This window comes from Puma concolor, chromosome B2, assembly GCF_028749965.1.
Source record: "Puma concolor isolate L17-30 chromosome B2, mPumCon1.1.hap2, whole genome shotgun sequence".
NCBI lineage: Eukaryota > Metazoa > Chordata > Mammalia > Carnivora > Felidae > Puma > Puma concolor.
The window spans coordinates 81,864,615-81,889,643 of NC_141671.1; the positions used below are offsets into that span (position 1 = coordinate 81,864,615).

The following is a 25,029-nucleotide window of genomic DNA, read 5'->3' on the forward strand; positions in this document are numbered from 1 at the left end:
CGAAACACCTTTTAAAAATCAATGATATTCAAATATGTTGTACAAGGCCTTAAAAAACAGTTTACCAGTACAGTGTGTTTTGTGGAAAATAAATACTGTCAGAGTTACTCTTCTACAGCTAGACAGGAGCACAGCAAGGCTAAAAAACAATTTCGGGATGCCTGGGTGGTTCAGTTGGTTAAGCATCTGACTCGACTTTGGCTCAGGTCATGATCTCACTGTTGGTGAAATCAACCCCCACGTTGGGCTCTGCTGACAGTGGGCAGCCTGCCTGGGATTCTCTCTCTCTTTCTCTCTGCCCCTGCCCCGCTCGAGCTCTTTCTCTCAAAATAAATAAATGTTAAAAAAAAATTTTTTTAAGGTCTCTAACAGTAAGGGACCAATTATTTGAGACATCCTAAAACTGCCCTTTTGAACTCATTTTAAAATTTTAGGTTCTCTCAAACATAGTAGCACATTCTCAAAACAGTAATTGGTATTTCAAAGTGCTTTTTGCCAGATTATATTTAAAAAAAAATTTTTTTTTTCCAACGTTTATTTATTTTTGGGACAGAGAGAGACAGAGCATGAACGGGGGAGGGGCAGAGAGAGAGGGAGACACAGAATCGGAAACAGGCTCCAGGCTCTGAGCCATCAGCCCAGAGCCTGACGCGGGGCTCGAACTCACGGACCGCGAGATCGTGACCTGGCTGAAGTCGGACGCTTAACCGACTGCGCCACCCAGGCGCCCCATATTTAAAACTTTTAGGTGGCCATAGAGCATGGCTTGGCATTAATTTCTCATTAAATTAGCACCTGTGTTTCCTTACCTGTTTGGTATGGTTGTCTACCATGCTAGAAGAGTCATCAATGGCCAAACAAATCTGATACTGGCGTTTACTGGGCTTGGTCCTTCGAAGCCAAATCTTGTCTTTCCGAAATTGACTAGCAATGTATGGAATGACCTTCCGCATGTTCAGCCGCTTCCCAGTTCGATAGTCTCCTCTATTAAATTTACCCAAATGGGGCAAAGATTAGTTAACAATTGTTCATCCTCCAAAAATTTTTTTAAAGAATAAGATCACATTATAATACCTTTTAACCAGTAACCTGACACACTCAAATGTCATCATCAACTGAGAAAGGAGGGCAGCCAGAAAAACTGGTTATATATGTGTCAATAATCAGGCCCTTCCACGAAAGCTGCAACAAGTTTTAAAAAATTAGAAAAAGAACGTTTGCACTGATTAAGTCTTTGACTCTTTTCTAATCTGAAACTATGAGTTTGGATAAACCTTTGCGAAGATCTAGGTGAGTAACACATGCAGCAAGCCCATACACCCACCCAAAGGCTCCACCAACCAGTTTTCTCATCAGAGGCTAATGAATCAAAGGAACTGCACTCGTACCAAACTTCGCAGACACTTCAGTTTTTAGAGAGAACATGAAGAAAGGTATGGAATAACATATCCACGCAGCATAAATGGCAACCTAGAAGCCAGCACTTTTAAGTGGTTAGGGGCTGAGCTCAATAGAAAAGGTGACACAGCCATCTTTTCAGGGCACAGGGGGAGTGCTTAGTGGAGAAGACTTACTTCAGCTTGGCGGCCTGGGTAGGCTCTAAGATGAGACGAAGCTGTTCACACAACTGTTGTGAAAGAGGTGCAGTTACGGCCAGGTAACTCTGCCACATCTCCACTGCAGCCTTCTCCTGTGACAACGACATAGAAGTGACTCTTACAACGTCAGAGCCAGCCAAGTCATTTACAGCAAGAAGACACTTGAAACAGAGTAGCAGAAAATGACCCGTGTGAACTCTGGCAACAGAAGCCAACTCAGCAGGCTGCCATCTAGTCCACATCCTAAAAATGTCTCATCTTCTACCAAAACCACAACTCACAGTTCCGAATGAGAAAGGGTGAAACAACAAGGCAGAAAATATTGGATTGCATGACCAAATCAACAACTAATTCTCATCACCTACAAAGAGGATAAACTGCACATTCTGTATGGGTGGGGAGCTGTGAGTGGGTACTTTTGGTGCCAGCAGATCCAGCCACTTAATCGTAGGCTCTCAGGGTCAAGTTTCAAAAGCAAAAACGATGAGTGCCAATCTCAACAGTGTGCTTCTTTCCCAGACACAAAGCTCCAAGTATGACAGAGCCCTCATACAGGTGTGTAGTAGGAATGATGATTATAGGCACAAAATACAAACATGGATAATACAGTAAATTCAGGATGCAAGCTCATTAAAAATGAAGCTTCTCTTTAAGCTATGCTGCCACATTAAGTCAGCCAGCAATATTCCAGGTAGCCTACTGTGAGGATGACACATTTTGCCTCATTTCACAACCAATGTCATATCTGTTATAACTCATAGAGCTAGCAAGAGAAATTAAAGGAAATAAACACATCAGCTTTTCTGTGGTTTAATTAAACTACATGTCTAGTGGCAAAGTAGGCAGAAAGCACTGGAAAGACTTAGGCTTCAGACTGTAATTACAGTCTTCATATACTCAGTCCCTTTTACAAAAGTAATTGGTGCTAAGAACCTGTTAAGCTTGCTGTAACTTAAAAAAAAAGAAAATCAAGATATCTTATGAAAAGACTGGTGACTTACTTCTTCTGGGTTTCCAGATTCGTGTGGATGCCATGTTTCCAGCTGCCTCTCCAGCTCCTGTCTTAGCTCACTGACATCTTTTAAAAAGGGCTAAGAAGAAAAAGCCACAGATAAGAGGCAGCCTAGATTGAAATCACCAACTCATTATATCACTGGCTGCCTTCTTCCCAGTAGTATGAACTACAAATACATGCCCCTGAGACACAAAGCGTAAGCAAATTTGATGGCACAATAAGATGCCAGACAACTATTCTTCTATTTCCCTTTGTGTAGAGACAAGATAAAGGAAGTTTTACCATTTAGAAGAAATCTATCCAGCAAAATAAAAACAAAAACTCCACAAAATTATCAATATCAAAATGTTCTCTGAATAATCTAGACTGCTATTAAGTCAAACGATTCGGGAAAACAACTCCGTTAAATCTGCTTTTCCTAAATGCAGGCATTAAGCCAAATATTCTTGCTACTTCGTCAGCATGAACTGAATTGTTACCTACAGCTCCTCAAATAAGGATGCTGAACATGGGAAGAGCAGATCTAGATCTGCGAGCCTGAGGCTGGAGAACCAGACACACCATCACAGCCAGGTTGGGGCAGACCACCCACTCTGACCCTGGTACCAACTGCTGGAACGGTGTCATCTGTTTAGAGAAGTGGTCATACCAACTGGTTTCCTAAACACTTTGATAAGGATGAGATGCCCCCAAACAACCAGATATTCCATGAAGTTCTAAAGATAAAAATTTTAAACCAGTTTATAATTACATTTTGTTAACTTATCATAGCAATAATTTGTGAAAATTTTAGCACCTGGAAAACTGTGTCCACAAGGAACTGATGGGCTGTGTGAATGGTCGAATCTTGGCTTCTCTCTGGTTTCATATCCTCTGTCTCCCCATAGGATATGTCGGTCCTGGGATCTTGGTCTTCTTCTGTTCTAACATTGTGGGTCTCCATGTCCACCTCATCATTGCCTATTTGCATACAAGGACACTGTTTTACTTACTCTGATATTACACACAGACTGAGCCTCCGAGATTGCCTGCCGATCTTAACGATTACTCACACTTCACTCCTTCACTCTCCAGCACGTTTCCCCATACAAGTTTCACATGTTCTTTCTCTTTGGGATATTCACTGCCAATTCGTACTCCCCTGACCTTCTCTCCTCCCCACCGTGAGGTCGAAGGCGGCTCTTCTGGGAGGGAGGGGAATAGGGGAGACTGCACTGTGTAGTGTGTGACTCTTTAAAATACATGCACGTAGAACTTTGATGAAAATAAAAACTAGGGATGCCTGGGTGGCTGAGTCCGTTAGGCATCCAACTCTTGATTTCGGCTTAGGTTGTGATCTCATGGTTTATGCGATCCAGCCTCCCGCTGGGCTCTGCATCGAGCGTTGAGCCTGCTTGGGATTCTCTCTCTCCCTCTCTGCCCCTCTCCCCAACCTGCATGCACGTGCTCTCTCAAATTAAAAAAAATAAATAGGGGTGCCTGGGTGGCTCAGTCAGTTGAGCATCCCACTTCAGCTCAGGTCATGATCTCGGAGTCAGTGAGTTCGAGCCCCACATCGGGGCTCAAAGCCTGGAGCCTGCTTCAGATTCTGTGTCTCCCTCTCTCTCTGCTCCTCCCCCACTCACGCTCTGTGTTTCTCTGTCTCTGTCTCTGTCATGATCTCGCAGTCAGGGAGTTCGAGCCCCCCATCCAGCTCAGAGCCTGGAGCCTGCTTCAGATTCTGTGTCTCCCTCTCTCTCTGCTCCTCCCCCACTCACACTCTTGTCTTTCTCTCTCAAAGATAAATAAATGTTAAAAAGATAAATAAAATTAAATTAAATAAATAAATCCTAGTTCCATTTTACAGATGAGGAAACTGAGGTAAAGAAAATATGGATAATATGCCACAGCCTATAATGTGAGTAAGAGGCAAAGTCTGGATTTTGAGTTTTCATCAGAGCTATGCCATTCCCACTGTCATATAATGGCACAGTCAATGCTTCTAAAACCTCAGAGAGGACAGGAAGCAGGGGAAAAAAGGCGTTCCAATTTGCAAGTTGTTTTGAATGTGTATTTATTCCACTGCTGATAAAGTTATTTTTTAATGTGTTAAATGCATGTCTTTTTTATTTTTTAAATAAATTATCCAGTAATAACACTTGGTCAACTATGAAATGGAACTATATGTAAGAAGTTTGGTTACTTTTACACATGCATTTTCCCCACTCTATTTCTCTAAATATTTTACTGCATTTTATGCTAAAATTGAGTATTTTCATACAATTGAAAACATCTGTCTAATAATCAAAAGTGTCTTCCCATCATAACTGCAGTAAGTGTCCTATTTTTTTTCTTCTACATATTTAAAGAAGAGTGATGGCATTTGCCTAGAACTCAGGCTTTTGAGGTCTCCTTGCAGGACAGTGTCTCCAACGTCACTCCTCCACCTTCTGACTCCTAGGTGAGATAGAGTGGAATTTTCATAGGCAAATGAACACCTACACTATGGGTCAGGATGTAGATAGAACCACCAGATCAGATGGTACCACACGAAAGTGACTACTGTAAGCGAACGTAGGAGGGATTTGTTCACCATAGGACCCACCGGGGCTCACTGTGGTCCCTGACTTGATCTCCTCTGGCTTCAGCTGCTCTGCGTCTGCTGCTTGGAGCTCTTCCTCCTCTGTGTCCATGAAAGTGTCCTCCATCTCCTCCTCCTGACCCCTGCTGGAATCTTTTGCAGACTGTTGCTGCTCCTTGCTGGCCACATCTGCCAATAAAGCATACAAACACATAGAACATGTGTGGGTGTGGTTTCTCACTTTCCACTTCTGAGATCTTACTAATGCTGTTCTCCTGCTGACCAACTAACTATATGGCATGAACACAGTGCTTGGCTTGTCTGTGATGCCCTACTGACCTATTGATATAACTGCCTATTCTCTACCACAGAAGTAGGATGCTTAGCTAGGTTTTTACTGCTATTACAAGAGACTGAACCAGAATAAACAGGGAGGACACATGACTCAGAGCAGCTAATGGAATTATCCTCCTTTACCAAGTTATGAGTGGAGATACTGTAATGAGTAAGAGTATAACACAGGACACAGAAAGACCAACACTGAAGACAAGCACTGTGATCTTGGACAAGTTCTTAAATTTGTCTGGCCTCAGTGTGCTCATCTATAAAATGGAAATATCATAGATCTTAAGATTATTGTAAAAATTCCATGATCATGCAGCAAAGGCTCAGTACAGTGTTTGGTACAAAGTAAGAGCTCAATTCATGGTAGCAAATTATTATTACTGCTTTATTTTTCTAAAAAGTGAAGACAGAGAAAAAAGGTAATTCATGATAGAGCAATCGTTTCTGAAACTGTGCTCAAAGATAAATATTATCTACATGAGTTTATATACTAGGAATGAAATATTAAGAAGTCACCAAGAGAACTAAAAAAGGAGACTGAGTAATGACTGACCACTCCCTTCTTATGTGGAGTTTTTTTTCCTTTTCATTTATAAGAAAAACACATTTCTAGTTCACAGCTCCTGCCATTGCAGGAAGTGACCTCACTGTGACTATGAAGAAATGTCCACGTCTCAGAAACCCAGAGATAAGCACTAGGTTTGCATGCGGGCAGCTGTTATCAAGGATATATAAAAGACTTACACCAGACCCCGAAACCTGCACTTGTCTACAGATACCTTTATACCAAAAAACAAACTGTATTCCCACATAATTCGAACTAGAGAGAAAACATTTTAAAAAGCCGTTTCCCATCCCTAAGATGGATTTGTTCATCTGCTGGGCACACAGTAATACAGCATAAACTCTCAGCTCAGTGAGCAAAGGAGAAGCCTTCCCTGAACCATACCATACGTCTGTGCATCATAAGGGTCACTGCCTTGTTTAATGTGCTCAAATGCATCTGCGTCCTCCACCTGGGCATGGGGCTGGGCTGGCCCCTGCTCAGTGTGGCTCTCCATATCCACAGTCCTCAGCCGCTTATGCACTCGTTCATTGTGATCACCCATGGAGCGTTCATTGTCAGCCTGTCCAGGTTTCCTCTTGAAACTCTGTGGGAAATATGAGGAAATTCATTAGAGGTTTGTCTGTAATGGCAAAAAAACTAATGTCTATCCACAGGGGGCTGGTTGACTAAATTACGTACAGCCATACAAAAATGGAATTCAATGAGCCAGTTAAGAAGAATGGTCATGTATCTATACACAAATTCAGGATAATGTCTATGATATACTTTGTATCTGAAATATGTTACATATGCAAAAATATCTTTAAAATAAAACTGGTAGCACCAATTTACTCTTGGGTGACTTGAAAACAGGAATAAGATGGAAGCTTTTTAGGGGACTGTTTTTATATATAAATTTCATAAATCATGTACATGAATTATACCATGTTTTAAAAAACCTAATTTTTAAAACACAGAAGAGTAATGACGGTGGAAAAAAGACTGGCTAGTCCTAGGCAACAGCACCTAACAACTGGCTCTTAGGCTGCATAACAGGAATAAGGAGGAGTGTGTGTGTGTGTGTGTGTGTGTGTGTCTGTGTGTACATGCACCCACATAGGGAAGAAGCCCCAGGTTCCAATGGGAAAGCCCCACGGTCCTGATCTGCTTGCTGAGGCTATCATCAGGTTTGGTGAGACGGCAAAGCCTGGGAACGTGGCTTTTTTTTTTTTTTTAAAAAAAACACTACACTTAGCACATCCTTTTCAGATGCAGCCTTCACCTAAGTTTCGCTGAAGAGTGATAGAGACCTGTGTGTCCTTCCTGGTCTGTTTCTGGGAAGCCAGTCGAGCAATGAAGTTGGACTGGTGGCCTTCTGCCTGGTTTGCATCTGCAGCTCCACTCCCGTGGTCCTGTGAAATCCAAGCCATGAGAGAGTGAGGGTGGAAGATGCTATACAAACACCTGCTTACTGGGCTGTAGTTCCCATAGCTTCTCTGTTATTGTCCTCTCAGAGTCACATGATATACCTGCCTCCCTGGTCCAGAGCTGAGCCATGACTAAGGCCTGGCCTGTGGGCAAAAACAGGAGCATCTATATCCAGATATGTTACCCTCTTGAGTGACTTCACTATGTAAGGCTGATTAGTTCCTTGTTTCCAGGATTGTAATGGCTTACTCTGAAGGCAGGACAGACCTCAACTAGAAACCAGACTCTGCCATCAACCAGCTGTATACCCTTGAGATTGTCATTTCACTTTACTGCAGCTTAACTCAAATATAAAATGGAGAACGTCTTAAGAACACTAACCAGCTATCTTACAGGACTACTGTGAGGACCTGAAGTAATGAAAACGCTTAGCATCACCTAATGGGTGCTCAATAAACGTGGTGGAGGGGGGCACAAGAAGTATAAACAGGTGTTATTACTGGTGAGAGAACTGGGCTCAATGAGGCTTAAGGAGCTGTTGAGAGTCACCAGAGCAGGTCCTCTGTCAGTGCTCTTTCCACAGCATGCCAGTCACCTGGACTGTGGCCATACACAGCATATCACTCTGGCTCAAGAAATAAAGAAGTGCTTTTGCTTTTTAAGTTACTTTTAGAGCCTGGTGAACAGCAAGGAAAAAGGAAACACTATTTGAGGCATATTACTATATGAAGTCTAAATGCAACCTTTCTTTCCTTGGGAGCTTTCTAAAAATTAACATGAACCTGTTCTCCCACAAAGAACTATGAGTTTAATAGCTTTTTCTCATTAAGCACAATACTTAAATACAGTGTAGCAAATATTCTAGGGTTTGTTCTGAGAGGCATATAAAATCAGGTATCTGATCATTTCCCAAAGAATGAGAGATGATCTTTTAGATGTCAACAACAAAACAGAATCACACATAAACCAACTACAGCTAAATGGGTCGTAATTTCACACAGGGAACAGAGACCCCACCCCCCCAATAGAGGCAGCTGGCAGAAGCAGTAAGGGCCTATCACCTCCTTTCCCTGCTCCTTTTCGGGCGCGGCCCCAGCCAGCTCCACAGCCTGTGCACTCTGCACACTCTCCACCCCGGTCTGCCCGCAGGAATCGTGTTCTTCCCTTTCCGTGGCCTCTGGCACCTGCTCCTCTGTGTCAGAGTTCTCCCCGCTCCCTTCTTCTTCTTCTTCTTCTTCCTGCTTCTGCAGGGTAAGCAAACACCACATTAAGATGCACTGGGGGAAGAATATGAGGTAGGGGACCACTACAACTGGCAGGTGCCCCACTGCTCACCATGGGGAGACTGCAGGAAGGGTAATAGCCAGAAAGGGTCTTAAACAGAAACTTAAAGCTGCTCAGCAGTGCCACCTGGTGATAGAGAAGTATCCTAAAAGATTCTGATCGGAATAAGGTAAAGTCTCCCCCACACTATTATTGTTTTATTTTAAGTTTATTTATTTATTTTGAGAAAGAGGGCAAGTGGGGAAGGGACAGAGAGACACAGAGAATCCCAAGCAGGCTCTGCACCACCAGCACAGAGCTCAGTGTGGGGCTTGAACTCATGAACTGCAAGATCATGACCTGAGCTGAAGTTGGACTCTTAACCAACTGAGCCAACAGGGCGCCCCTTCCTCACTATTACTTTTAACATGAGACAAGCCAAAGACCTTACAATACCTGGGGCTGGAGACCTTGGTCAACAGGAACGTCATGGTTTGCACTTTCCTCATTGGCTTCCTTGTCCTTGTCCTCCAGAGACTGACGCTCATCGTCTGAGTTTTCTTCAGGATGTTCAGCAGTGTCTTTATCTTGGTCATCAGCTCCTGTGTCCATCTCTTCTTCTCCCTCACCCTTATCATCTTCACTGGGGCCTTCTTCAGGTTCAGGTTGACCCTGACCTTCACTGTGGTCAGCCTCGGTCTGTTCCTTTATTTCCTCAGCTTCATGACCTGCTTCTTCAGTATCCATTGGCTTTTCTTTAATTTCCAAAGGATTATCTTCTGGATACATAACAACAAAAAGAAAGAACACCAAATTTAACATGATTTAACATGGGATGGAGTTAACACAAGTGTTTATTAGTCTCAAGCCAGGAACTGGCAAACTATGTCCTAAGAGCCAAATCTGGCCGACATATTTCTGTAAATAAAGTTTTACTGGAATACAGCCATATCTATTTCCTTATGTGTTTACTCCACCCGTTCAGTATTGTCTATGGCTGCTTTCACACTACTACAACAGGAGAGTAGAGTTTTTGCAACCTCTGTCTCAGTTTATGGCTTGTAAAATCTGATATATTTATTACCGGACTCTACAGAAAAAGTTTAGTCCACACCTGCTCTAAACCATACTTAATATTTTACATACATACAGTTGTTTGGATGGTGCATTCCATTAACAAACTCTAAGTAATTAATCCACTAAAAAATCCTGAGAGCTGCCACAATAGGGACATTTTAGACCCAAAATAGGAAATGACATTATCCTTGGGAATAACTGGTAGACATCCTTCTTTATCATAAATAGAAAGTACAACATACATTCAATGGAAACAATCTTATTTGGAAAGGTTTTATTTATTAAGAGAACATTCCTATACTTTGGACACTTCAGAATCACAGTCAATTTGTTAGCAAATAATTCTTTAATTTTCTTAATGTCATGCTGGCTTACTTGTTGAATTTAAGGTTGAAGTCAGATTCCAAAATTATATGGTAATGAAATGACCTCTGAAGCAACAATTTAGTGCTTAAAAAGTCAGCTAGAATTTAATGTAAAAAGTTTGGCCTTTATAGATTTTGGGAGATTTTCTTTTCCTTCTATAATAAAGTTATATGAAAATGAAGAAAAAAAAAGTAAGCTAGAGATTCAAAGAGTGAAGACTTGTTCTTAGCATGAGGAAAGCCTCTATCAAATCTTTAACCAAATGATTCTGGTTAAATAGTTCACTAATTTATTGTTTTTTAATTACTAAATACTTTAAACATGGAAAATGCATTTTAAAATCTTAAGAGCCAGGGCACCTGGGTGGCTCAGTTGGTTGGGTGTCTGACTCCGGCTCAGGTCATGATCTCACGTTTCGTGGGTTTCAGCCCCGCATCAGGTTCTTTGCTGACAGCTCAGAGCCTGGAGCCTGTTTTGGACTCTGTGTCTCCCTCTCTCTCTCTCTGCCGCACCCCCAACTCATGCTATCTCTGTGTCTCTCTCTCAAAAATAAATATTATAAGATAAGCAAAACCAAATAAAATAAAAAGACCCATATACTCACCTACTAGATTTAATAGATGTGAACATTTTGCCATATATGTACCAAACTTCTGCCACTTAAAAAAAAATTTTTTTTTAATGTTTACTAGTTTTGAGAGAGAGAGAGAGAGAGAGAGAGAGAGACAGAGAATAAACAGGGAAGGGGCAGAGAGAGAGAAAGAGACAGAATCTGAAGTGGGCTCCAGGCTCCAAACTGACAGCACAGAGCCTGATGCGGTACTCAAACTCACAAACTGAGAGATCATGACCTGAGCCGAAGTCAGACACCCAACCAACTGAGCCACCCATGCGCCCCTTCTGCCACTTGTTTTTAAGAAACAAATGATTCTGGGTACAACTATCTGGATTCTGGAGGCGTTTGCCCTTCCTAACCTGAAGTCACCATAACCTGAAGTTGTGTTTTATTCTGATGTTTTCCTACATTTGATGTACCCATTAATAATATATAGTATTGTATTAAGTTTTTACATAAATGATACCTCTTATTCTTTTGTAACTTGCTAATTTGGTTCCAATAAGGTGTGGGGTTTTTTTGTTTTGTTTTGTGTTTTTGTTTTTTTGAGAGAGAGAGCATGGATGAACACGGACAGGGGCAGAGAGAGAGAGAGAATCTTAAGCAGGCTCCACACTCAGCATGGAACACAAGTGGGGCTTGATCCCACAACCCTGGGATCATGACCTGAGCTGAAATGAAGTCAGATGCTCAACCAACTGAGCCACCCAGGTGCCCGCCCCCCCCCCCCAACAATATGGTGTTTAAAAAAATTTTTAATGGGTTTTCTAAATAGGTAACTGATTCATTATGAAGCATAGTAAGGCTAGCTCATATTTTTGTCTGGAAACCCACCATGATTGGGGACCTTCTGTTACGGGGCACTATACAATGCTTCCAATATGAGACAGCTCTCCCTAGGGAAGTCACTCAAACTGAACAATGGGTGACAGGCAGATTATTGTCAAGTGCCATATGATTTGATTATTCAATTTCATACCCCACTAAAATGACTTCATATGCCAAACTAAACACACAACATAAGCACAGCTATCATTAACTGAAACAATCATTTCCCTAAGAAAGCTGTAACAAGGCTCCGTAAGAGGCCTGGATATACCCAGACTGCAGTGTTCACATCACCCCATAAGGCGGGCCATCAGGAGACAGCTGTGGGGAAATGAAGCACCACCCGGATTCTACAGTACTAGAACACAGGACAGGAGGGTAAATTAATAACAAACACCAGGTAGTTTACTTTAATTCTTCTCAGATTAAGCTTTAAGTCTAGTCAGGTGAGAAAGATTATAGAGAAAAAGCAAACAATTTTCTCAAATTGGAATTGGGCTGACCAGACACGATTTATGACTTGGCCATAATATGGCCTGAAGAAATAGGTTATTGCTCATTTTCAGTGAGTTGAACTGGTCTCTTTATGTTTTGAAAGACACACCTCCTTCTTCCTGGTCTGTGTCCTCACTACCATTCTTGTCTTCACTATCCAGGTTCAAGTCATCTGGAAGGTCCAAGGCCTCAGGTTCCGGCAGCTCTTCCTGATTGCCATGGTAAGGATCCACCTCATTCTCATCATATTCCCTCTTTGACAATGGAGAGAACAGGAAAAAATTAACTTTTTTTAAAAAAGTAGCATTTGCAAATAATTAGCTCTAAGCACTTACGCTAAGAGAATACAAGATCTCTTCCTTAAAATTTCTCCCACATGTTAGAATTTTACTGATGTTTCTAGAATTTTCATGTTGGATTTTCAAACCTCACTTACTGTGCAGGTTCTCCACTGATAGGAGGTACTGTGTTACTTAATTTCAAGAGGAAACGGAAATTTATGAGAAGATGTATAGAAAAGAATCACAGAACTTAGCTTCCAAACTCCAGCATGAGCCCAAACAGAATCAAGACAATCTCATCAGTAACCAATAGTTAGATATTTTATGTCCTGTTGAGAGACTTTGTAACATGCTCTTTTATGAGGCAATGGGAAAATGATGAATAGGAAAAAAAAAAAAAATGTCTTGAGACTCCCAGGAGCTGTGAGCCCTGACCTTGAATCAGGAGCAGACTGGTTTCAAATCCTCATTACCTCATCTATTTGTTCATTAATTTTGTCTTGGCCTTGTCTATCATCAGCAACTTCTGCTTCTTCCTTTTCTTCCTTATCTCGGTTTTTATCTCTGTTTGACTTCCCAGCATCCAAGTTGTCGTCTTTGGCAACAAGTCCACAATCTTCCTAAATATCAGAGGCAGAAAAAACAAAATCATTACTCTCAATCTAAGAAACCGCTTTCATGTAAGTTGATTCTATCTAAACTAGCTCTTAGACATGTACAATCTCTGTCTGTTGAGCCTATCCTCTGGAAATATCCAGCTGACAGGGTGTCCTCCATGACCTGGAAAGAACATTCTGGCTTCATCCAGATGGTAGCAGTATTAGCAGGTGTGTGAACAGTGGGGTGGGTCACACTATGCTGCTGCAGTGTCACACCCAGCCCTGATTTCTCCTAAGCAGAGAGCTGGGGAGGTTCAGTGGCCAACAGCAGAATCAGAGCATTTGTACAGTCTCCTTAATTTTCCTCCTCCATTACACACGGAATGGCCCAGGTCAGACCATTCTTTTAGCTCTGAGTTCAACTAAGTAAGACAGAAAAAAAAAGAAGAAAAAAAAGAAGGATGGAAGAAAGAAAAAAAGGCAGAAAAGGAAGAGCAGTAAATGACAGGGAGTGGTAGCTGGTTGGAAGAAAGTCTCCTCTCAAGCTGGGGACTACAGGGTGGGGAGAATCTTTTAATTACCTCATCCATTCCTGGTCCTGTTTCTTCAGTTTTACTGTCTTCTTCTTCCTCATCTTCCTCATCATCGTCATCACCCCAAAGCCTCTCATCAAGTTTGTCAGCTTCCTCACCATTCAGATCGCCCATCTGTTTATCCAGGTCTCCACCCTCACTGTCTGATTTCCCATCATCCTCTTCTGTAAGGGAAGGCACTGAGGTTAGGCAAATCCCCGAACTGACTGGGCCATGTGCAGAAGAGGCATGGACCCACCACCTGGCAAGTGCCCCACCTGAGATTTACTGCTTGCATTTACAGAACACTGTACACACAGATGCCTTTAGATCTCCTGAAGCAGTCCTACTGTGTTTTGCAAACTATTTGAAGGAAAAAAGAAGTCTGTAATGTGTGATATTAATAAACAGAAGGGTGATGGAACAGCTGTCAGGATGTCTACTTCTGGTGCTGGGGGGTGGGGAGGATATTCATCATTATGAGACTCAGCAACTTTACTGGGCTTTGGTTTCTTGTCTGTGAAATGATGTCCAAGGTTCCTCCCCAGCTCCAACATACTCTACACTTCTATTTTGACCATCTTTTAAAATCACACATCTAACTCAATCATAATTTTTCGCAATTGTTTTTGCTCAGTCTACTGTGACAAAGGTTATATTCTTATGCTGCTTAGGCAAGCATATGCTTTTCTACTCTAAGGTCAATTTTCATTTCTGCAAGATCTTCACTTAGAAGAAGACACAATTATCTCAAATTAAGCTCTGGAGAGAAATTTAGGGGTAAGAACTGAATTATGGTATAAACACAACAGATGACAATGTGCTATAAGAAATCATATTCTCAAGCAAATTGTAATGACAGGGCAATGTTTATATGTTAAATGAAAAAAGCTGACTATAGAACTATTTATGATGTGTGTATAGATACCTATTTTACAAATGTAGATATAGATATTTTACTCCTGAACTTTTGTTCCAAATCATCTGTCACAAATGTCTACTATTTTTATAATTTTTAAAAAGATTTTTTAAGAAACTACCCTGAACAATTTACTTTTTTTTAATATAAGTTTTTTTTTAAGGAGGCATTTTTTTTTTTTTTAATTTTTTAATGTTTATTTATTTTTGAGAGACACAGCGTGAGCATCGGAGGGGCAGAGAGAAGGAGACACAGAATCTGAAGCAGGATCCAGGCTCTGAGCTGTCAGCACAGAGCCTGATGTGGGGCTCGAACTCACAAACTGCGAGATCATGACCTGAGCCGAAGTTGGCTCAACCAACTGAGCCACCCAGGCTCCCCTGAACAATTTACTTTTAAGCCAAGCTCTGTTAGGGACATCTCTCCTTGTTCCTTCAAGGTTCCCTGAAGGGGAAGTCACTGCACATAGTGCATGAGGCAGCCAAAATACCAGTCAATGTCTCAGTTTGCTCAGAAGAATCTCCAGAATGGACTATAGACTTCTGCCTCCATGGAGACAGTGATGAAACATGCATATAGCTGATGTTTTCATCTGCAGTTATGCAGAGTAATAAACTTGCTAAAAAAGATAATAGGCTCCTTATTGGGAAAATGTAATTTCCTAAAGTATTTTTTAAAAACAAGAATGAAGTGACAATCTCAAACCTTTTTCAAGTTCCCCATCATGCATTTTCCCATCAAAGTCTTCTGACATCTCAATGGCATTATCCTCGCCCTTAATGTCTGGTTTTGAGTCGGGATCCTCTTTATCCTTTTCTTGGCCTTTCTGAAGTGTATCTTCTGCCTATATCAAAAAGTATTATAGAAAACATAAACATTATAACTTTGCTAATGTTTATTTAGCTCTAAATAAAACAGAAATACCTAAATGCCAACATTAATGGTATAAAGTTATCTCTGGGGAGAGAAAAAAAGAGAACCAACAGAGACAACCACAAACAATTTCTAGTTTGCTTTAATATGTCTAATTTCCAGTTTTACTGCGCTGTGATTAGCGAATACAGAATTTTGTTGTTCTTTTTCATGTGAATTGTTAAAAAAATCCAGATTTAACAAGGATATGCAGTCTCAAAAAATATGAATTCTTAAGGATAAAAATTCATTCTTATTGTATTCCCCATATCTCTAATATTTTTATCATTTTAGTCTCTCATAGACAGTAACTCAATGTAATTTTGCCCACTTTCCCTTAAACTATATATTTCTATATACTCTAGGTGATATTTGGGCCAAAGATTCATGACTGTTCTTTCATTATGGTGGGATTTTTAAAAATGTTTTTTTAAAATACAAAAATAATAAAATCCCATTAAAAGAATTAAAACAGAAAGAGTTAGTTTCCCATGGCACCACCATCCTCCTCCCAAAGAAATCAGCATCAGTGACATTCTGGTGCATCTTTTTAACCATGAATACACCAATAAGCATTTAGTAATAAAGGCAATCTGTAGCAATATCTGCCTCCCAATATCTTTTTAAACAAAAATGGATCATTGCTTCACAAGCTGGCATTCTACTTTTTTAACTCAAAAAATGTCTCTTAGATATATTTCTATGCTGATACATATAAATCTACCTCATTCTAACTTATAATGCTATTCTGCATGGATGGTAACATAATTTAAATAATTCCCTCTGATAAATATTTGGATTCTTTTATAATTTTCACCATTATAAATAATAGTATAGTGAACATACTTGAGTAAAAAACATTAACATTTCTATCAGGAAACATGGAATTCCTAGGTCAAAGAATACACACAATTCAAAATCTATGAGATACTACCAAATTGTTCTGATAGCTTTTATCTCAATATTTTTCACATTGGATTGCACTTTTCTATTTTCTTTTCTTTTTTTTTTTTTGGCTTTAATATTTTCCTATGAGAAAAGTACTTTTGACAAAGTTAAATTTGAGAAATAGAGAAAAGGCAAATAAAAAAGAAATATATTATGCATTAAAAGAGCTTGGGGCGCCTGGGTGGCTCAGTCGGTTAAGCGTCCGACTTCAGCTCGGGTCACGATCTCGCGGTCCGTGAGTTTGAGCCCCGCGTCGGGCTCTGGGCTGATGACTCAGGGCCTGGAGCCTGCTTCCGATTCTGTGTCTCCCTCTCTCTCTGCCCCTCCCCTGTTCATGCTCTGTCTCTCTCTGTCTCAAAAATAAATAAAACGTTAAAAAAAATAAAAAAATAAAAAAAATTTAAAAAAAGAGCTCTACCACACTTTTGGCTTTTTTTTCCACCTTTCCCTTCTAAGGATGAGAGTAAGTTTGAATTGGTTTGGTCCTTTATTTCTAATAGTTATAACCACACCTTAAATAAAAATTTATGGTCTGCTTTAGACTTAGAATATAGGCGCTAAAAAGAAATTCCATTATCTCTTATTCTTCAAGTCACAGTTGATAAATCTAAATGACTAATAATAATAATACGTAAAAAAAAAAAAAAAAAAAAATCACTCCCAAATGAGACACGCATTTAAAAAAGCCAACAGGGGTGTCTGGGTGGCTCAGGCCATTGGGCATCTGACTCTTGATTTCAGATCTCACAGTTCATGGGATCGAGCTCCACATCAGGCTTTGCACTGAAAATGCAGAGCCTGCTTGGAGTTCTCTCCCTCTCTCTGTCCTTCCCCTGCTCACACTCTCTCAACACACACACACACACACACACACACACACCGTTTTTTTGTTACCCAAGTGCCCCTTGGCTTTATTTTTAATTTTTTTTCTAGTAAAACATTTTTATTTTTTAATTTTTAATTTTTTAATATAATTTATTGTCAAGTTAGCTAACATACAGCATATACAGTGTGCTCTTGGTTTTGGGGATAGATTCTCATGATGCATTGCTTACATACAACACCCAGTGCTCATCCCCACAAGTGCCCTTCTCAATGTCCATCACCCATTTTTCCCTCTTCCCTGTACCACTCCCTCTTCCACCCTCAGTTTGTTCTCTGTATTTAAGAGTCTCTTACAGTTTACCTCACTCTCTGTTTGAAATTATTCTCCCCCTTCGGTTCCCCCATGGTCTTCTGTTAAGTTTCTTGAGTTCCACATATGAGTGAAAACATATGGTATCTGTCTTTCTCTGACTTATTTCACTTAGCATAATACCCTCCATTCCCATCCGTGTTGTTGCAAATGGCAGGATTTCATTCTTTCTCATTGCCAAGTAGTATTCCATTGTATATATAAACCTCATCTTCTTTATCCATTCATCAGTTGATGGACATTTAGGCTCTTTCCATAATTCGGCTATTGTTGAAAATGCTGCTATAAACATTGGGATACAAGTTTCCCTATGAATCGGCACTCGTTTGTCCTTTGGATAAATCTTAGCCCAAGCCATCTATTTCAAAAACATTCTTCATTCCAACCAAAAGAGGATATAGATTAAAATTTTTCAATGGGTCTTAAAGACACACAATAAAACCTATTAAGAGTAAACAATGGCATTATTACTTAATGCAGTGGTCACTTAAAATAGCCACGGTTTTTATCTTTAAATGAACCACTACCAAAAAGACTTCAGAAAATCATCAACAAAGACCTCCCCATTTAAAATAAGAGAATTTAATGGGGTGCCTGAGTAACTCAGTTGGTTAAGCATCCGACTTTGGCTCAGGTCATGATCTCGCAGTTCATGGGTTCAAGCCCTGCATTGGGCTCTATGCTAACAGCTCAGAGCCTGCTTCATATTCTGTGTCTCCCTCTCTCTCTCTGCCCTCCATTCATGCTCTTTTTTCTCTCAAAAATGAATAAACATTAAAAAAAATTAAACACCAAAAGTTTAAATCATTTCCCTTTCTTTTTAAAAAAAAAATTTTTTTTTCAACGTTTATTTATTTTTGGGAGAGAGACAAAGCATGAACGGGGGAGGGGCAGAGAGAGAGAGGGAGACACAGAATCGGAAACAGGCTCCAGGCTCTGAGCCATCAGCCCAGAGCCTGACGCGGGGCTCGAACTCACGTACCATGAGATCGTGACCTGGCTGAAGTTGGATGCTTAACCGACTGTGCCACCCAGGCGCCCCCAAAATTTTTTTTTTCAACGTTTATTTATTTTTGAGACAGACAGAGACAGAGCATGAATGGGGGAGGGACAGAGAGAGAGGGAGACACAGAATCGGAAGCAGGCTCCAGGCTCTGAGCCATCAGCACAGAGCCCGACGCGGGGCTCAAACTCACAGACCGCGAGATCGTGACCTGAGCTGAAGTCGGATGCTTAACCAACTGAGCCACCCAGGTGCCTCAATCATTTCCCTTTCAAATTATAGCCATAACTAATGACTGAGCTGCAAAGTTCCTTGTACTCTAGGCTTATTTATACCTGACTCCCTAAAGCTTTAGTATTCTTAGGGTTCCATGGATCACAGATTGAAACCATTACTTAGTAAAAACATTCATGTGTAAAATTTAATATTGAAAACAAAGGGAAATGGGGGTGAGCTTCTGTAAACTGTATGTGTATTTCACACATATGAAAACATACCTGTTCTTCATTTTCAATCTGGTCACTCACATCCTTCATGCCCTCGCCTTCCCCAATTCCACCTCCCTCATAGTCATGGAACTCAGTTGCTCCCTCTCCTGCTGAATCTTCCATGAATTCTTTGGGCAGGCAAAATCCCTTAAAAATAAAAGAGCGAACAGTTAAGTACAAAAGCAATTAAAACAACAAAACAAAAACAAAAACAAACAAAAAAAAGGATTTCTAGTCCTGATACCAAAAAAAAAAAATTGTTAGCTTTTTTTAGCTCGATATTCTAAATCTGATGGGAATATATATAGTAAACTTTTGACATTGTTTTCCTCCTCGATAACAGTTATTATGCAGTTTCAAAGCTTGACATCAGATTTAACATATCAGGTTTTGACTCTGTAGAGGCCTTTTAGTGTGTGGTAATTTTTCATTTGGCAAGACAAAACTCTTAATGAATTATACCTGGACAGCACCTAGGAGTAAGTCATTGAGCAAGGGTAGAGCCTCTCAGTGTCTAAATCCCAAAGGGATTTTGTCATTCTTTATTTACTTCTCAAATTAGTAAGACTAAGAGGAGAAAGAGGAGGGAGACAAGACATGTAACCCTGGAGGTTCAGCAACTTGAAACAGATGCAACAGGTTTCATTTTTACTTCAAAAATTGAAGAAAATTTAGTATGGTGCTTCTCAAGTAAAATGTTAGTTTTAATATAAAAAGAATATGCCCCTCCTTCAACTCTTGAGCTAAATCTATCATTCCTGGGGTAGGTGCTACATCTAGCCTCAGCTGTTTTCTGCCAAGGCACCTGGCTGGCACAGTATAGGGGCTAGAGTCAAGAACAGGTCAGACACAGACACACTCATCAAGTGTTAACAAAACTGTTTCGTGTTGGAAAATAGTTTGGAAAGAAAAATCAACTGCTAGCATGTGGGACAAAAATAAATAGAAAAACAAGTAGAAGAAAATAGTGGCTCTCTCCCATCCAAGTACTAACCAGGCCCGACCCTGTTTAGCTTCCGAGATCAGATGAGATCGGGAGAGTTCAGGGTGGTACGGCCGTAGACAAAAATAGTGGCTCTCAATCAGGAATTTTATCAACAAGCTATCAAGTTGTCAATCTGAGGATGGAAATGTATTAAAAAATAAGCTGCCAACTAACAAGGAATTAAGATCCCAAACCTGCAAATACCGATTGTGACTCAGTTACAAAGAAACAGCTTTCCATGGATTAAGTGTTATAATTATGACATAGATCTATTATCTTAGCACTGAGTCTAACCTACTTTCAATTTCCCTCAGGACTACTCAGAAAGGATATGAATACAATCTGGATACTTAAAAACGTAAAGGAAAGGCAAACTCACTATCAGGACATGTATTCTTAGAAAGCTGACTGAGGGGGACCTGGGTGACTTAGTTAAGGGCCCGACTTTGGCTTAGATCATGATCTTGTGGTGAGTTCAAGCCCCACATCGGGCTCTGTGTTGACAGCTCAGAGCCTGGAGCCTGCTTCATATTCTGTGTCTCCCTCTCTCTCTGTCCCTCCCCTGCTCATGCTCTCTCTCTCTCTCTCTGTCTCTCTCTCACAAATAAATAAACATTTAAAATAGGTTCAGGTACAGGCAGAACATGACTGTACGAGGCGGAGATTCAGAGGTCCTTCTGCAGGGCACATCACTCACAGTAGCTACATCTGGAATAGCGGAAGGGCTCCCAACACTTTGCTTATATTAAAACCCCCACACCCCACTCCAAAACACAGGCCAAAGTCATTCTAAAACCTGTCAGACAAGAGCAACAGCACAAGTGGACAAACAGAACTGACCCAAATCTCAGGGTATGCTCACCATACACTGTCCTACCGCTCTTTTGCATATGGTATATTTTCCAAGGAGTGATGAGATGTGAGACCGGCTCAGTGCCCATCAGACAGAAGGAGCAAATAAGACATTCATTTATTTATTACTCAACAAATACACACATTCGTCCTCTACATACACTGCATGGGCTTGTCTTCCATTTTTAAACCTTTTCTAATATTCCAGTTACCCAGAATTAAGAACTCTTGACTATTTATAAGAAGCCTAAAGCCCATCTTTAATTTGTAAATTCCTATCTTCAAGTGACTCTTACGAGTATTGTACTTAGATTTGGAGAAAATCTTAGAATACTAAGGAAATCAAAATAAAACAAAAAGTATATTCAACTGAAGGTAGTTCTCACAAAAATGCTAAGGAGTGTGGGCAGATCTCATTTTACAAACAAGGAGACTAAGGTTAAGGATAGCCTCTGGAGTTTAGGGATTTCATCAGTGGGGGACCTGCAGGTTCCAAGACCTTAGTGGAAACAGGCATAGCGAAAGGGTGCTGGACAAAGCCCTAAAAAATCCACAGGGAGAGCAAATGACCTCCAGCTGTTTGTGAATGTCCTAAATAAAAGCCTGTGAAAGCAAGCACTTAATGGCTACCAAGTATTTGGTACTGGCTGCACCAGGGTGCTTCACATGAACAGTCCTTACCTCCTGGGCGAGCTCTGTAAAGACCTGGGCAAGAACAGAGAGCAGCTTTGCAGTGCTACGGTGAGTTGCCAAAGACATGGTCAGGAAGAAGAGGACGAGGTCTGAATACCTGGAGAGCATGGGCACCAGACGCACCAATAAGCAGCAGGATTGGCTGAAGAACTGCGGGCAAAAGATCACAAGGCCTGGTCACACTATGTAATGGGTGCTGGGTTTTCCCTGTAATAAAAATGTTCTGGAACTAAACAGCAACAGTCATTGCACAATGTTGTGAATGCATTAAATGCCACTGATGGTAAGTTTTATGTATGTTTTCTCTCTTACACACACACGCCTCTACTATTTCTTCCGTCTTCACACAAACCTTCACAAAAGTACGCTTTAAATTCTGTCACTTACAATCCATTTACTTAATAAAGTGTACTGGTTTTTTTTTTTTTTTTGAATAAGATGTTTATAAACGAATTCTATTCAGAATCAAAGTTGGCACTGGAGTCAGTGCTACAGACTTACAATGTCCTACAAAATAAGTTGCTTCTCTGGAATATTATGGAGGTGGCAACCTCCCCTTTTGCTAGCTTGTTGTGAAGGGAAAGGTATTTGCAGAGTGGGGCGATTCATTAGCTGATAGCAACAACATCCACCATTAACATCAAACACCCAAGAAAATATGTGGTTAGGGTATGAAAGAATCCCCAAGATGACAGATACTCTGGGTTGCTAGCATTTTTTTTGCATCTATGCATCTTAAAACTATAACCCTTAGCTAGCAAGCCCTAAGCTTTTCACAGTTTGTCAGTCATGTTTACCTGCATAAAGAAAACAAATTTTGAGTGATTTTTGCCCCCAAAGGCCTGCTTTGGGAGCACCTACATGGAGCAAAGTGAAACCCACTCTGGATGGCAAGAAGCTTCTGAAGCACTGCTGGTTACCGTGTGTTTTGCTGCTGTGCCATCTTCACCGTACGATTTCAGCCTCTCCAACAGCTCAGAGACAGCAGAAATGATTTTCTGCACATGCAGAGTGCTCACGTCGGCCCACAAATCATCCTCTAACAGTTTTGTTAGATGTCCTGATTGCAGTCCCTCCAAGCCTGCTGCCCCTTTCATTCACAGAAAAGGAAGACATGATGAGTAACACAAAATAAACCCTTTTCATCTCCATTCACGCACTCATCATTCCCAATATCTGTCCTTAAATATTTAGCCACAAAGGGACGTCTGGGTGGCTCAGTCGGTTGAGAGCCCGACTTTGGCTTGGTCTTGATCTTGTGGTTTGTGGATTCGAGCCCTGCATCGGGGTCTGTGCTGACAGCTCAGAGCCTGGAGCCTGCTTCAGACTCTGTGTCTCCCTCTCTCTGCCCCTCCCGACTCGTGCTCTGTCTCTTCCTCTCAAAAATAAACAATAAACACAAAAAAATTTTTTTTTAATATTTAGCCAGAAAAATAAATTTAAAAATTAAATCAAGTAGAAAAATAGCTTTTGCTTGATTTCAGACATACCATCCTCTTCTTGTGGTCTGCTTTGGTCAGTGTTCTCCTCTGTCTTTTTACTGTTTCTTTCTGCTAAGTTCTGGATGGCACAAAGGATGGCCCGGATGGCAGTTTCCACCTGTTCTGAAAAATCTTCCACAAACCCTTCATCTAACATTTGGTTTCCTAGTAAGTAAGAAGGTGTAAAACAAACAAAAAACCCAATCATTTGCTCCAGTGCCTCTAGAAATCATTAACAATCCTCACTTGTTATTTTTACAAAACAGCCACCTGTTAACCACCTACTACGAGTGAGCCACAGTGTCAAACTGTGCTGAATACAAAGATGAATGAGACACATTCCTTGCTGAGATGAATTACAAGTTTATCATCTTTTATTGAAAGTTCTGCTAGAAGAATGCCAAAAATACGAAAACAGTTAATATGCTGTATATAACCACCAATTTAGTCCAAATATCAGCCCTCAGCTTTCCAGTCTCAGAAAGAACTATCTGCTAACAGCAAGTGAGCCCGTGCTGCCTCCCTACATGTGTGCTACAAAGTGACATGATCAACTCAAAGGCAAGGTACTCAAAGAAATGAAGCAGAGAGGTGCCTGAGTGGCTCAGATGGTCGACTCCGACTCTGGATTTTGGCTCAGGTCATGATCTCATGGTTCATGAGTTCGAGCCCTACGTGGGGCTCTGCACTGACAGTGTGGAGCCTGTTTGGGATTGTCTCTCTCTTCCTTTCTCTCTCTCAAAATAAATAAATAAACTTTAAGAAAAAAGAGAAATGAGGCAGAAAGAGTTAAGAGCTAGGGGTTCCAACCACACCTATCTGCCTTAGAACCCTGGACAGATATGTCTGGAACAAAACATAATGTGTCTTTAGGATAGTCTAGATTTAAATCTGTAAGACATCACTCCTACACCAGGCTTTGACTCCCTTACTGAGTGACAGACAGTCTTACCACTTTGGCTTCCTGAAGCAAGTAGATGTGTCTTCCAGGAAGTAAAGTCATCTGTGGCTTTATTGATTTCTCCTCTTAAATAGTCCAGGCTCTCAACTAATGCCATTTGTTGGTCTGTTTGCTCAACTTGTATCCTGGGAATAATGAACAAGGACTCTAGTCCTTGCAAATGAACTGACACCTGGGACAGGCAACTCAGCCCAGAAGAACAAACTTCAAAATCTTTCCTGCAACAACAAAAATTCAACAATGTTGAGAAGAAGGGGCTACCATAAACACACGCACACCCACCCCGCTCCTTCCATCCACTAAAACGTGAGCAGGGGAGAATTCACTGTACCTCAAGAGTAACAGCTAGACATACGCTACAAAGCACTATGAAGGTCCACAGAAAAACAGAATTGAAATAAAATAACCTTTCATCATTTTATCCCCTTACTAAACTCTGAGCAAGCACCCAAGCACAAAGAGGGACAGTACAGACATAGCCATACTCACCAAGAATGAAAGAGAGTCTCACAAGACTGCTGCCTGATTTTGTCAACATCAGCTTTCACTGTTTTAATGGTTTTCAGCATCTCTGTTAATCTTGCAGTTGACTGTTGCCAAAGCTCGTCCTGTTTCCGCATCCAGCAACCAGAGGGCAGCTGATTTCGAGGTAGTGGGGATGGGCAACTCAATTCTGATGGGATGAGGTCCTGTATGGCTCCAGAAAGCTGGCCGTTGGTGAGCTCTGGTCCTTCTGGGTAGGGGGCAGAAGGCTGACCCTGTACCTGGGCACCACTGTGGCCTGGAGTTGGCCCTGCACTGGGGCAGCACTGGAGGAGCAAGGAGAGCTGCTCAAGCAGGATCTGGCTCTGCATGGCCAGATGCTGCAGCCTTTCTGTCCACTGCTGCACACCATCCTGAGGGGGGAAGGCCACCGGGTAGACCAGCGGCTCAGTCAGCCTGCCATGAATCTCCTGAACACAGCCAAGGAGGTTCCTGTGCAGAGAAACCCATGGAGAAATC

At 41.1% G+C, this 25,029-nt stretch overlaps 1 protein-coding gene across 2 annotated transcripts in view; it reads right to left on the bottom strand.

Annotated features, from left to right (window-relative positions):
* The window catches only part of MDN1 (midasin AAA ATPase 1), a 172,963-nt gene that overhangs the window by 6,003 nt on the left and 141,931 nt on the right, over positions 1-25,029 (bottom strand). The window contains exons 79-97 of one of the 2 annotated variants that reach the window (XM_086707409.1): positions 24,517-25,002; positions 24,019-24,245; positions 23,076-23,231; positions 22,506-22,675; positions 21,574-21,735; positions 19,065-19,202; positions 15,215-15,353; positions 13,600-13,775; positions 12,893-13,039; positions 12,248-12,392; positions 9,213-9,535; positions 8,555-8,731; positions 7,376-7,477; positions 6,468-6,669; positions 5,198-5,362; positions 3,410-3,573; positions 2,600-2,689; positions 1,575-1,690; positions 810-984 (exon numbers count right to left, since the gene is read on the bottom strand). In XM_086707409.1, coding sequence (XP_086563535.1) covers positions 810-984; positions 1,575-1,690; positions 2,600-2,689; positions 3,410-3,573; positions 5,198-5,362; positions 6,468-6,669; positions 7,376-7,477; positions 8,555-8,731; positions 9,213-9,535; positions 12,248-12,392; positions 12,893-13,039; positions 13,600-13,775; positions 15,215-15,353; positions 19,065-19,202; positions 21,574-21,735; positions 22,506-22,675; positions 23,076-23,231; positions 24,019-24,245; positions 24,517-25,002 — 3,460 coding nt within the window. Of the gene's footprint in view, positions 1-809; positions 985-1,574; positions 1,691-2,599; positions 2,690-3,409; positions 3,574-5,197; positions 5,363-6,467; positions 6,670-7,375; positions 7,478-8,554; positions 8,738-9,212; positions 9,536-12,247; positions 12,393-12,892; positions 13,040-13,599; positions 13,776-15,214; positions 15,354-19,064; positions 19,203-21,573; positions 21,736-22,505; positions 22,676-23,075; positions 23,232-24,018; positions 24,246-24,516; positions 25,003-25,029 lie in introns of both variants that reach the window. The other variant, XM_086707408.1, reaches the window with a different exon arrangement.